Below are 13,208 nucleotides of genomic sequence, written 5' to 3' on the forward strand. Positions count from 1 at the left end.
CAATTTGTTTGGGTTACGTGAAGAACATTCGTCTATGGTGGATCATCATACTATTTAAAAAAAACTTGGTTTACCCGTTTTGCTGTACAATAAGTAGCATAGCAGAAAATGTCTTATCTGAACGGTTTAGGTTCCACCTGGTATTTTTTCACATTCCGTCCCCTTACATTTAAAATAAAGAATACCGTGCTCCTTTTGAAAGAAGCAACATGGATTCGAAGCCTTATTGTAATGCACCTACTGCAGGAGTGGATTTGATTTAAAGGAGTGGGCGCTATTTGTGGAAAAACAAATCTGAAAACTACCCATGTGTACCCGAGGGGCGGTCACCCAAAAGTGGTGTCCATTGAGATATTTCGTTTTTCAAGTTTACGTTCCCGCTTTCTCCCTTGCAGGTCCTTTCTTTTGGGCCTCCATTAAAGAAAGCTCACTGTCTGCAAAATCATTTTACATACATATTTGGACCTGTTTCACTGCATGCCCTAAGCAGATGTAGGTACATGCTCATGAGCTGCTAACACCTATCTGTATAGTGATTATTGATGTATGTGCTCTGGCTCCTACAAGGTGATCTCCTTTTTGATAGCATTTCCCATTCGCCTGTCACACTCCAGCCCTGATTTCGGTCCGTTTACTGTAATTTCCATAATGTGTAAAACGTTAACAAGCAGAGGAAACGCTGTGTGTGTGTGTGTGTGTGGGTCTGTGTGTGTGTGTGGGTCTGTGTGTTTTTGTGTGGCATTTGCCAGAGATTAAACTATTGCCATTGTAAATGACGATGGCATTTATTTATCTGTTTTCGAAACCAACACATAAATACAAATTTGGTCATTTACAATGCCAATATCTCAAACTTTTCAAAAGGGGAAACCATTGCATTGTAAATGCTTGTTTCTCCACTGAGTTTGCGGGCAGAAACAAATCGCCAGCTGTAAACCTTGCTGTTTAACAATTAAGGGCCTGATATAGAGTTTGGCAGGCAGGGTACTTTGTCGCAACGGCGACTGAATACCCTGTCCACCAAACTCTCATTGTGCCTTCCCTATTTTGAGTCAAGAGTACAATTTACTCCACCGATGTAAACTTCCTCCAACAGCCCTAGGGAGGATGGGTCATTGGAGGTAAGCCATCCGACTGTCTGCCCTAGTTAGAGTGGCTGGTCTAATGGCTTTGTTTTTCATGGTCTGTCACAGAAATATACTGGTGGTGAGGGACAGTACAGTGTTTTTAAAAATTATCCCCACACTGTGGGAGAAAATTTCCATGATGTTGTTGTCAATATTCTTTTAGGTTCCGCTTTGGTAGTTAGTTTTTACCTGGACCGGTATTTAACTCTAAATTGGTCAGAAAAGTAAAGGCAGGGTGGTGGAAGTAAAATTCTCCCCGACTGCCTATATTGGGCCCAAGTATCATCCAGTCCGTTTCCCTGGTCACTTTTAGATTTTTAGATTGTGCCTTCCTAAAGTGCCAAGAAGCATTTGTGTACAAGCACTTTAAATATAATTTAGAGTATAACATAACTTCCACAGGGATGTATGAACATTTATGAACAATTTAGTGAAGCTAGAATGCCTAAAGCATGTTATTCTGCCAAATCAATGTGTGAGCTACTGCAATACTCTGTCTCCGAATTGTCACAGTACAGCACCTTAGTGCTAGCTCTACACATACAGACGTCCAGATTGGTATACATATTTATGGTTTCATATATCTGCAATTAGTACATATCTTCAAAATGGAGGCCAGACAGTTTTTCAAATCCCTGACACTAAGGATTTTTGGAAGGGCTAAAGAGTAATTCCTCTTAGGGTAGCAATAGCCCGCATCTGGGATCTTAATGAAGTCCTTTGTACACTAATGGGAGCACCATTTGAGCTATTTCATTTTTACCCCCTTCTTTGCACAAGTTAGATGGATTATCGTGATTTATGTAAATCACACTCTTGCAGTCAGGGAAACACAACAACTTTTTGCACCTCTGCATCTTGTTATCCCAGTCTTTGAGGTGGGTATTTCAGGGTTGCTTATTAGATGCATTCAACTATGTTATGCTATAGCTTAGTGCACTCTACACATTCTATTGCAAGACTGGAGCCACAAAGGTTTTCCTAGGCAACATACCATTAACAGATATATGTCAGGCTGCTACTTGGTCATCATTTCAAATCTTTACTAAACACTGTTAATGGTATGTGAATGTTCAGGCCGAACAAAAAGCAGAGGTGGGTCAAACCATGCTAAAACTTTGTTCCAAGCACCTCCCACTACTACTCGCAGGTCACAGCTTTAGAGTGTGGGATACTGTTTTCACACTATGCACAGCAGCACATGCTGTCAACGGAAAACATTACATTCCTGTAACAGTCAGTTTGCAGTTGACTGCTGCACATAGACTCTCAGGTGGGTTTAGGGTACGTTGTCAGAAAGCCGGAAACAAAAGAAAGGAAAAATGTTATCCTCTCGGATGAGGAAAGGAAGGTGTGAGACACAAGAGGAAAAGCAAGTACGGGTATATACCGCAGGCAGGTTATAAGAGTAGTGCATGTGGCAGTGGTCTTACTGTGGTGAATAGTGCCAGAGCCATACAAAACATGGCGAAGCTTTCCTCTGCTCCATATGTGCTTGGCGTCAGCCTTGAGACTATACTATAGCTCTGAAATGTATTCTGTCTTTTGATTCAGTCTTTTAAGTAGGGAATAGGAGAGAGATGGACACTGTAAAAGGAAGGCTACCTTCATGGCGCTTTTAGTCCGTAGTCTCTTTCCTGCTACACCAACGATCTATGTCCCACTTACCTTTAGCTGAGAAAAGGAAAGTGTCCTACCTAGCGTAAATGGATGGAAACAGAGGGAAAATACTCAGGAGGCAGTGGGACCAATTTCGAGGAGTTATGCACAAGTGTAGCAAAGTCTGTGCACTGTGTTATGGAAATGTGTGCGTGACAGTAGGAGAGAGCCTTCAAGACCTTCAGCACCAGAGTTAACGTTTCCTGTTTCCCTCCATAGCTCATTTGTCATGAACTAATTCCCGGAGGAAAGACAATGGCAGTCACAAATGAAAATAAGTAAGTGTATACTTAACTTTTAAATTTAAACATCTTAAATATGTTACTCCAAATCATGAGCGTATATAGCACATGTATTGGAGCAAACAGATCTTGTCTGAAATGAAGAATGTGTAAAGTTTTTATTTGACATATTTTATTTCTTGAAATTACTTTGTAGCCATTGGTATGTATTTATGTTATCATGTGCTTGCCAGTATTTTCAGTAGTGTAAACACCTTTGCTTTAAAATTGGGAAGCTATAGTAATGAAGAAGGAGACAGTGGGATGATTCAATTATACATAAGCACATAGTACAGATTTGCAGTACTTCGATCACTCCATTGTAGTAGATGAAGAAGAGAAACTGGTCTGGAAAGAAATCCGGAGGTTAGCCTTGAAGATCATTTTCATATGAAGGACCCGTGAGATAGGCCAAAGTTATAAACATGTATCTTATGAGACCTGTGGCTCGATGTGGTGCAGCCCAATTAGAACTTTAGAAACACTTTCCTATTGTGAAAGCTTTTGATCCTTCTAGAGTAAACTTCTGTAGGAAAGTACTATATAAACTAAGCATACCCTGGCCCACAAGTAAATGGTGATAGTGAGTCATATTGTGCAACATGGTATTTGTATATGCCCAGTTACTCCAGTACTCCAGGCTTCTGTCCTTAATCTCCACATATTACTCAAAGGTATTATTGAGATTCTTTTTTTTTTTTGGTCCTCATTTGTCAATGTTTGCATTTCTGGATGTCAGCAAATCTAACCAACCGCACCAATATAGTGCCCGGACTCTCCATTCAGAAGGGGCGTTAAAAGAAAACATCTGGTGCTGAAAACATCGCAGTCCATAAGGAAGCTGACTCTTATCTACCGGTGCAAAAGGATGCCCAATCCCAGAAAAAGGGAAACAAAATTCCCCCATCTGTGCAACCTGTATTTTGAATGCAGTAATCATTGGACTGTTAGTTTCCAACAGAAGCAAAACGAGGGAAAAGCAGAACAAGAGAGGAAAGAAGAAAAAAGAAACAGAAAGTTTCAGAAAATTCAGGGATTTTAATCAGGGTCCTAAAGTTTGAACCCAGAGTTTTATATGTCTGCCCAACGAGACATATAAATCTCGTTGGGCTGGGTATCTTGCATGGCAGCTTTCCCCCTTTTTAAACCACTAGCAGCCTTTAGAATTTCTTCCTGAGTAATAGGAATGTTCAAACCATCTCTTGCAGCACCCTGAAGACACAAGAGCTCTACATCCTGGAAAAAGCGAACAAATGGGTCCTCACCCACTAACAAATCTTCTGTATAGAGATCTTGAAAGAAATATACAAAAGCATTTTCGATCTCAATATCATCTGAAACTATTTCGCCTGAATTTTGACATCTAAGACCCTTCATCAGATTCCTTGTCTGATCAGCCTTGATCTTCCAGGCAAGCAGTTTGCCACATTCTTCCCCATACTCATGATGCGACAATCTGGTAGCTTCCCATTTCCTTCTATTACTTCTAAACATTCGGCTAACTCAGATCTAGACCGTTGCAATTCCTGCTCCTGTTGTACTGTGTTGGAACCGCTGGTCGCCTGCTCTAAGGCTTGTTGAAAAGTATGTACTGAGACTTCTAAATTCTTGATGTCTTCCCTCACCTTCCTGCTATGTGCTCCTGCTTTGTGCTGCATTGAAACTAATTAATATAACTCTTAAAAAAGCCTTATAGGTATCCCATACGATGTTCAGAGGGGCGGAATTTAGGTTAGAGGAAAAAAACTCCTTTGTGGCAACCTTACATTTTTCAACCACCTGCAGGTCTCTGTGAAGAGGGCCTATTTCTAAGAGTAATCTCTAAAGTGACAGCAGTGAGATCTGATAGGTGTTCTGGAACATGAGTGACTCTAATGGTATTTTTTACAAATGGTTGCATCTACCAGAAAAAAGTCTATTCTAGATCGATGGCCATGTTTTTTGTTATGAAAGGTGAACCCTCTGCCGTCTCTCCCTTACCACCCATAAACTTTCAGATGTCAACAAGGGCCATATCAACCATCACCTGTTTCAAAGCCTTTCTCATATTGGGTGTTGCAGCCGCCGCCCTCCTAGATGTTGTATCTTGGGCTGGGTATATAACTATGGTAAAATCCCCTCCCAGTATTATGGGTTAATTTATGTCAACTAGCCGAAGAAGTAGGGCATAAAGAGGGGCAGGGTTGTCTAAATTGAGGCCATAATATCCTACGAAGGACAGCCAAACACCTCGAACCTTAGCCTTAGCTATAACCCATTTACCAAGGGGGTCGACGACACATTCTCCCAACGTAGCTTGAATAGCTTTTTTTTAAAGGAGTGCAACCCCCTTCACACAGCAAGACTGAGTGGTGCATACACAATGCCTTTTGCCTCTTAAGTATCTCCGCCCATTACTCTTCAAGTATACGAGACTCCTGTATTTTAAAAAAACAGTGTCTGAAAGTCTTAGGTACTCCAAAATTTTATTTCTATTGGGGGCCACTCTGAGACCATTAACATTCAAAGATGAAACCTTCAAGTAGATAGGCCTATCTTGACTTGCCATAATTAGAGTACACCCTAACCGCGTGATTTAAGTTTACCAGACATGGTTGGAGACCTAACACATCCAAAGCAACCAATTGACCCAAAGTAACAAATGAGGAATTTTTTTGTTATTTTTTTACCCACCTGCACTCCCACCCAGGGAAGAACAAAAAATTATTTTTTAATTGAAGTTTCTTTTTGCATGTGACCCACCCACCCCACCCTGGGGAACCCTCCCAAATAACTAGAGGTATTCTGTGTGATTACCTCCATCGAGCTCTCTCGCTAACATCGGCAATATCGACATAATTTATTTTTGCTGTGCTTTATCTGTTTGATCATTATGCTAATTTCATTGCGATCTCTAAAGTTATACATCTTGTTGTTTCAAATCACCTTTAGGGAGGCGGGGAAGCGTAGGTTAGCAGTGGCCCCCAACTCCCTTAACTCTTGAATAAACTTCCTGAGCTCCTATTGCCTGTCGTGCGTGGTACGTGAAATATCTGATATGAAAGGAAAAGACCAGTCTCCATTTTTGAATATTCCTGCTTTGAGTGCCCTGGCCAGGATTTTCTCTTTTAATGTATATGATTTAAAGTTTACCAGGATCCTCCTCTGGATTCTTCTTCCCCGTTCTTTTTAGGAAGGGGTCGTGGTGCACTCTTTGAATATCGTCCTCTGACTGCGGTGATCCACGTCCATGTTAAATTCTTTTAAGAGGTTGATCCTAAACTCCCTAAGGTCTTCCCCCTCAAGGCCCTCAGAAACATTCAAAATCCTTAGGTTGTTCCGTCTAGCGCTATTTTCAAGGGCTTCCAGTTTGTCCCAGAGGATTTTGTCATAGTTTTTCAGTTTCTAGATCTCCTCTTTGTTCGTGTCAACCTTTTTTGAGAGGTCTTCTAAAGAGACTTCCATTGCCCCAACCCTTTCCACCAGATTATTTAACTTGTACTCTAATGCCTCACACGTCCCTTGTATTTTTTGTTAATTTGACTCGGAAATCATACATTTCTCCCTAACTTATGTTATTGAGATTCTTACTTGGCAAGCGTTTGTTTACTCAAGATACTTTACAGCTTCGTGTGTATATGTTCAATAGAAGGAACACATTTTTGATGTTTCAAGGTTTGTCTGCAGACTAATCCTGAAAGATGTTCATCAGGTCCTGGATGGAGGAAATTCATGACCTCAAGCAACCTACATATTCTCTTTTTTTGCACATTCTATGGTCCCCAAAGGAACGCTTTGTTAGTCCCCATGTTACGGAAATACAATTCTACTCTATATAAGCAGGCACTGCACTTTATACAACAGCTCCCAGATCCCTATGTGTATTACTCTCTTGCTTTTTATTTGTGGGCAGTGGCCTGTAGAACACGTTTAACTTTATAATTGGACTTTAAATTGGATTTTCTATCTGAAACGGATGAAGTTATAAATGTATGGACTTATTTTATATGACGTTTTATATAGATTTTATTGAGGTAATTGTTTTAACTTGTTTTATATCTGTACTTTTTATGTGTTGAAATAATGTGAAATAAAGTGTGTTTGACTGACTGACATCAAAACAGTTGGTAAGTAAGTAACGCAACATAATATAAGTCTGATAATTTATAGAAATAGGGTACACTTTTATCTTTAAACGGACACCAAAATGCCAAAAATCTATTAAGGGAAACCGGAGATATGATTTTTCAAAGTTAAAATGAATTACTGTAGTTCATCTTTAAAATGCAATAAATAGTTGCTAATATATTTTAGGTTTTGAGCTAACTGGCTAGAACCTCTATCAAAACTCTGTTGGAGGAGCTACAACAGGTTGGGAGCAAGTCACAGGGACAACTTAGGTCCTGGTAGATAGTTACCTATCCGGTCCCACAGTCTCAATGTCCTCAATGGATATTTGTCCCTTATCGAGGTCCAGCAAAGAAGTGTTCCTGGGGATACATGATGTTGACGATGCTGAAGAGATGTGAGTTTTCCTGGGACTACACTTGGGTTTACAAGCATCATGAGTCATCTCTGGCATCAGGGCTCGGTCTCCCACGATGCACTAGTGGTACCAAGGGCATGTCCGGTCACAATGAGTGAATTGGTCTCCTGCTTACAGAGGTCTCAGCAGTTACTTGCTGGTAAACAAATATTTCTTTTGAGGGGACCAAAGTCCACTTTTGCTTGAGCCGCAGGTCCCACAAACTCAGGGACACCTCATGTAGGTCAGGACTCTATCTTTCAGAGTACACTACGGCATCCAACAGTGGGCAGGCATTCTAGGGCAGCTGGGTCCTCGAGGGTGCAGGCTTCCTTAGATGTTGAGCTCCTGATGGGTAACTAGCCTCCTAGCCCTTGGAGTCACTTCTTCTGTCCTGGCACAAGTGGAGGTCTTGCCATGAGTAGACACAGTCCTCTCTGTGGGTCCCCCAGCTGCAGCATATGCATTCCAGTTTTCTTTCCAGTCTGATAGTGATCTTAAGATTGAGTGCCACTTTTATGCATTCTTCATGTTTGTGGGAGGGGATGACTCACTAGCCAATTGGTGACCAGTTCACATGAGGCAACCCTTGCCACTTTACATCACTTCCTGGGGATTTTGCCATGAGCAATCACAGAGTGCCCTTCTCTACCTGAATCCAAGATGGCTCAGGTCTTCTTCCCCTGTGTGGAGCTCTGTACACACCCCTAAGGTGTACCCAGCAGAATGAGCCCCTACTCATGGAAAAAAGTTCTGCAATTGGTTTTCCACCTCTGGAGAAGTGCCTGCCTGGCTACACAAAGGAGCCACGGCAGACTAAGGTGTGATCGCCCATTGCCTCACTGAGGCAGTAGCCTCTTTGTAGCTGAGTCATCTGTGGCCACCACCCGGTAGTCATCCTGCTAGAGGAAGTCACACCTTCTCCCACCAACAATTCCCTTTCTTCCCTGTTCCTGTGACCGCTTCACACTTCCTAGCAGGTGGCAGCCTGTGGTCTCGGTAGACAACATCTGCAAACAGTCAGTAATGGCTAGCAGAGGTTTAAGCAACAAAGTCTTAAATCACCTTTGCTTTATAACTTCCTTCCAATACAACTTTATCAATGAGTCCGGTTTAATGCAGCAATTTATTTGATGCCCAAAAGTGTCATATTTGGTGGTCCCATATGGAACATAATGCTTATAGCATGGGTTAGTGAAACTCGATTAGCCAATAGGGCTACTTGCCTGACTACAGTGAAAATGGCAATTTCGAGTTTTCACTATCTGAGCATGTCAAACACAAGAGGAACATGCCTTATTTTTTAATATCTAGCACCCTGCCCTGAGGGCTACCAAATCCTTCCCTATGGGGTGTTATTAATATTGCAAAGGAAGGTTTTGACTTGGCAAGAGTACTTATATTGCCATGTTGATTTGGCAATTTGGTAGATGCCTTACCAAGCTGCAGTGGCAGACCTGGAGTCACGTTTTCACCTTTGTCACTGTAATGGTTGCACAATTAAATGCTGCTGTCCGCTAGTGAACTTTAACTTACTTACCTGATCACCTCTTGTACTATATAATAGGAACTTATGCGCAAGTTAAATTTGGTAATCGGGTATTATTAGTCAATCGTTCTCATACATAACATTAATTACCACTGAGAATACGTTTTGTCCCGTCATTTTCTATGACTCTTCTGATGTAATATGGTATATTTAGAAAGGTGAAAATAGTGTGAACTTCAGTCTATTTTTGTAGTGTAATAAGAACACGGTGTATTTTTGTAATCTACTCTTATAGTTTTTTTTAATTTATTTAAGATTAGGTTTTTATTTTATCACAGAGTGAATCAGATAAGCATCTATCGCATATAACATTGACAAAACGTTACATCAGCCCGGCAGCAAATTTATACCTTCCTGCTTAGAAACGGGGCGGCTACTGTCAATATCTCGCATCTCATGACCGAGTGCCTTGATATGAGAATAGTCTCTTTGTTCATACACCTCATTGTTTACGTCCATTGTGTCATCATTCTGTTCTGTAGCTGCCATCATGTTCTTTCTATAATCCTACTATTTGCCTAGCCAACATCGTGTGTGCCAATTTATTGTAACAGTTGGACCCGGCCCTCTCTGCAGGGTCATTCCCAAACTGTTTGCCTTCACGCTCTTATTTTCTGAACCCATTTTGGTTGATTTTTAGGACACTGCACTCTCTACCAGTGATAACTAGCGCTAAAATGCTTGTTCTCTCTCCTTTAAACATGGTAAAATTCCTGCGTCACATGACTAGGTGTTGTTGGAAGTTTGCCTGCATGTATTCCGCCAAGACTGCATCATAATAGAGGGTCTGGGTGTTGGCAACCTGGGCCATCCTGGCTTAATGGCGGGGGCATAGCTGTCACCTACCAGGCTTGCACTTCAAAGGCACTTGCACAGCTGACACACAAAGGACTTAACACTAGCCTATTTTGCCCTCCGATAGACTTAGACCAGAGCAGGAAGGCAAGAAATTCCAGAAACGTCTGTAATGTGAAATTCTATAAGTTTTCCTCACTTCAAAGTGGACACCAGGTTTAAACAAGCATTTACAATGCAATGGTCTCGGCAATATTATAGGTAGAGCTATTGGTATTGCTCATTATTTTTGTATCTTTTTTGTATCCCTAAATAAATGGCATTGTCATTTCTATTGGCATTAGCTTTTTTTTGCATATGTCATACCTATTGCATTGTGTAAACGCATGGCATAACCCCAGCACCCTTGGCCACACTCCTCTCGAAAACCTTCTCTAATTTACCCAAGTGTGAGAGATTCGGTCACCCCATAGCCAGTGTCTCTCAGACTTGAAGAGTCTTATATGAAAGGGGAACGACCCGTCAAGATATCGGAAAAAAGCCCTTTGGGTCTGGGCGAGGTACAGGCATGCTCGACCTGGCCCCCCATTGCTTCTTTTACCCCAACCCTACCGACCTCTCAGAGGTACAGGCTGCCCTAACAACGGAGCCCACTATGGAAAACGGGTGTGATTTGTAGTGCTTCAATACGCACGTTGGTCCTCTAACCGCTACACATATTCCACCCTGTTAAAACAATGAGGACATACATCTGACCTGAAAGTGTGGCGACCGCTTCCGCACATAACTAAAAGTCATGTGAGGGAAATGTGGCACTTGTGCAAGTAAAATCAGAATACTGATAAGTCAGGATCTGCGGGTACTCACATGTGCAGCTATAAATGCAGACAATGTGCGAGATCTGTGGATTTTCTGCAGTTGAAAGCGACACCCTAGGGAGGGGAAGTAGGTGGTCTCACCCGAATGTCATAGATGTGTGCAATGCATATAGAATGTACAGCCATGAAGCCTATGATTTGGGTATAACCGCAAACCTTTGCAAAACTTTGAACACAATTTTCTGCACTTCCAATGTATGCCTAGGGTTAACAATACAAGAGTAGGCAGCACAGAAAGTGTGGGAAGAGGTCATGAAAACCCCCATTTTATAATATTTTACATAGTAAAATGTTTTCCATGGGAAAGAAATTATAAAGAAAATTGGTGAAACACCACATGGATTCTCCAGAATTATAAAATGTACATTTGCAAATCCCAAATGTTGCACAGAATGTTCGGTACTCCTAGAACATCAGCCAAATTGTCAAACATCTCAGCAAACCGAAGGTTTATGCCCACACAGATTTTATAAACTGCGTACCTCTTGTTATGTACTATTTAGTGTGTAAATTATTACACATCCTTCCCCGTCAACACACAGTTGGTGGCAGCCAACCTTACCTTCTAGCTAAGCAGGGTTGCGCTAATGGCTAACATTTACTTCAGAAAAAGGCTAGTTTCCACGAAGGGCTTTGGTAACAACAAAATAAATAAAAGACAGTAGACGCAACAAACGACTCTGTCATACTTAGCCTATAATTATTTCAAAACTGGCTCATAAGACACTAATAATGAAAACATAATGATGCTAGTCAGTTCTCTCGGATCAAAGCTCAAGTAAGGATATGGCAAATTAACGATGGTGTTTCCAAGGTAACCATTCCAAAGGGATATTAGGCCTCTGTTTGGTGTTGCAAAGTCCACATAGCGAGGCTGTCAATTCCCTGCCGCCACCCGACAGATCACAAACCAATCACCAAGAAGTACTACTGGGGTGGCCAATGGCTGTGCTCGGTGATGTAGAGACAGGGGAGAGCACGAGAAGGGCAGTGCATGGAGCTGCTGGCCATTCTTGCAGAGCGGGGCGACTGCAGACCCCTTTCTGGAGATAATCAGATGTTATCAAATGGCTGCACCTGAAGTGCTCTGATCGGTGAATGGGGCGGGAGGGCCAGGACAAATAGCTAAAGCACACGCACCCCATAAATTTCTTCACTTGAAGAATGTATATTGCATGTTTAAGAAGAACCTACTCTCACAATGGCACTGAAATAAAAGAATGACCCGAAATAAAATCACAGGCCTCTAATCATTCCCAAATCAAGAAAGAAAAATTATATCTTAGGGTCGCCTCAGAACCAGGACTAATATTTAGGTAAAACGCGTGCATTTTTTCACTATAAAAAGGATGAATATAGGCAATGTAACCGCTTTCCATACAGAATAAACCAACAAGCAACGAGGGGGTAAGGTTATTAAAGCCATGAAATGCATTACATAAAAAAAGAAAAGAGGGCTTACCTGTGGCCATAAAGTACAGCATACATACCAAACAAAGCAATTTGTGCACGCTAGTGCACGAAGACGACACGACCCAGGGTAGACCTGTAAAAAAAAAAAAAAAAAAAAAAAATACACATGAAGTGAGCAAAAAAAGCAGGACAAATACATAAAAGCATAGAAAAATATAACGTAAATAAAATACTATATAGTAAGTAGAAGATAGGAAAAAAATAAAATTGAATACACTTACCAGGAACTTAACGCAACCCGACCGACAGTACAAAAGCTTCGCCAATGTCCGCAAAGATAGCATTGTCGCAGATTCAACAAAACTAAAAAAAAAAAAAAACAGTTAACAGTATATTCGACAAAGGCCAAAACAGTGGTTAACTTTAAAAAAAATGTTAAGAGGCGAAATGGTGTAAAGTTATAATTTAAAAAAACGCATTACATAAGAAAGAAAATAAAGAGGGCTTACCTGAGACTTCACTGTATGCACGACGCTGCATGGAACCGCCACAGGCCGGCGGTGAACTGTAAAAGGAACAAAAACAAGCATTAGACAACAAACAGAGACAAGATGGCTTACCTGAGACTCGCAAACAGCTGCATGCATACCGGGCAAAACACTCCTTGCACGACGCTGAATGGAACGGCCACGGGCCGGGGGAGACCTGTAAAAGGAACAAAAACAAGCATTAGACAACAAACAGAGACAAGATGGCTTACCTGAGACCCGCAAACAGCTGCATGCTTACCGGGCAAAACACTCCTTGCACGACGCTGCACGGAACGGCCAGGGGCCGGGGGAGACCTGTAAAAGGAACAAAAACAAGCATTAGATAACAAACAGGGACAAGATGGCTTACCTGAGACCCGCAAACAGCCGCATGCATACCGGGCAAAACACTCCTTGCACGACGCTGCACGGAACGGCCACGGGCCGGGGGAGACCTGTAAAAGGAGCAAAA

At 41.7% G+C, this 13,208-nt stretch overlaps 1 protein-coding gene across 3 annotated transcripts in view; it reads left to right on the forward strand.

The window, feature by feature from the left end:
- The window catches only part of UBE3B (ubiquitin protein ligase E3B), a 452,538-nt gene that overhangs the window by 356,348 nt on the left and 82,982 nt on the right, over positions 1–13,208 (forward strand). For all 3 annotated transcript variants that reach the window (XM_086943106.1, XM_086943107.1, XM_086943108.1), the window contains one exon: positions 3,006–3,064. In XM_086943106.1, the coding sequence (XP_086799232.1) occupies positions 3,006–3,064 (59 nt within the window). The remainder of the gene's footprint in view (positions 1–3,005; positions 3,065–13,208) is intronic.

The sequence above is a fragment of the Lissotriton vulgaris genome, chromosome 11, assembly GCF_964263255.1.
Source record: "Lissotriton vulgaris chromosome 11, aLisVul1.2, whole genome shotgun sequence".
Lineage (NCBI taxonomy): Eukaryota > Metazoa > Chordata > Amphibia > Caudata > Salamandridae > Lissotriton > Lissotriton vulgaris.